Raw genomic sequence first — 565 nt, 5'->3', positions numbered from 1 at the left:
TATATATATAAGCTGATTTTAAAGTTTTCTTAAAATCACAAAAAAAGCTACTAGATCAGTGAAGTAGGGTGGGGCGAGACCATTAAGGGCTTCAAAAGAGAATATTTTTTTGTTTTATGTCACACCCACTGGTCAAAAACACCCTACAAACTGGAAGTGGCCCACGAGCCACCAGTTGATAATCAGTTATATTTAAAATGTCTTTTTTAGATTGTAAAAGTTTGTAGAGCCCTGTGCCATTTATTTTTGGACCAGAACTGGACGCACCTCGTACTCCGCTCCGCTGGTCCCAGTGACGGCGGTTCCGTCTGCGAAAAGGACGCGAGCCATGTGACGCTCGGGGTACGCCACCACCGAGGCGCAGCCTTCCTTCTCGACCAGCACCGCACGCTCACTGACGGGCGGGACTCCTCTCTCGTCCCGTCTCTGCACGCTGCTTTGGAAACGGCCTGATCCAACACCTTCTGGTTTCTCTCCTGGAACAGGAAGCAGAGATAGACGTGTAGATCTGGTTCAGTTCTGTTACAGACCCAGCCCACACTACTTGGATATTAAATAAATAAAT

General features: G+C 47.3%; 1 protein-coding gene across 1 annotated transcript in view; it reads right to left on the bottom strand.

The window, feature by feature from the left end:
* Window positions 1–267: 267 nt before the first annotated feature.
* LOC106512168 (sperm-associated antigen 17) overlaps window positions 268–565 on the bottom strand; it is a gene marked incomplete at both ends in the record, with an annotated part of 1,951 nt that continues 1,653 nt past the window's right edge. Inside the window, 1 exon segment of the mRNA XM_014000842.1 lies at window positions 268–476. Coding sequence (XP_013856296.1) covers window positions 268–476 — 209 coding nt within the window.

The sequence above is a fragment of the Austrofundulus limnaeus genome, unplaced genomic scaffold (assembly GCF_001266775.1).
Source record: "Austrofundulus limnaeus strain Quisiro unplaced genomic scaffold, Austrofundulus_limnaeus-1.0 Scaffold4584, whole genome shotgun sequence".
Lineage (NCBI taxonomy): Eukaryota > Metazoa > Chordata > Actinopteri > Cyprinodontiformes > Rivulidae > Austrofundulus > Austrofundulus limnaeus.
The sequence above is the reverse complement of the archived record's forward strand: the minus strand, read 5'-3'. Positions and strand labels throughout refer to the sequence as shown.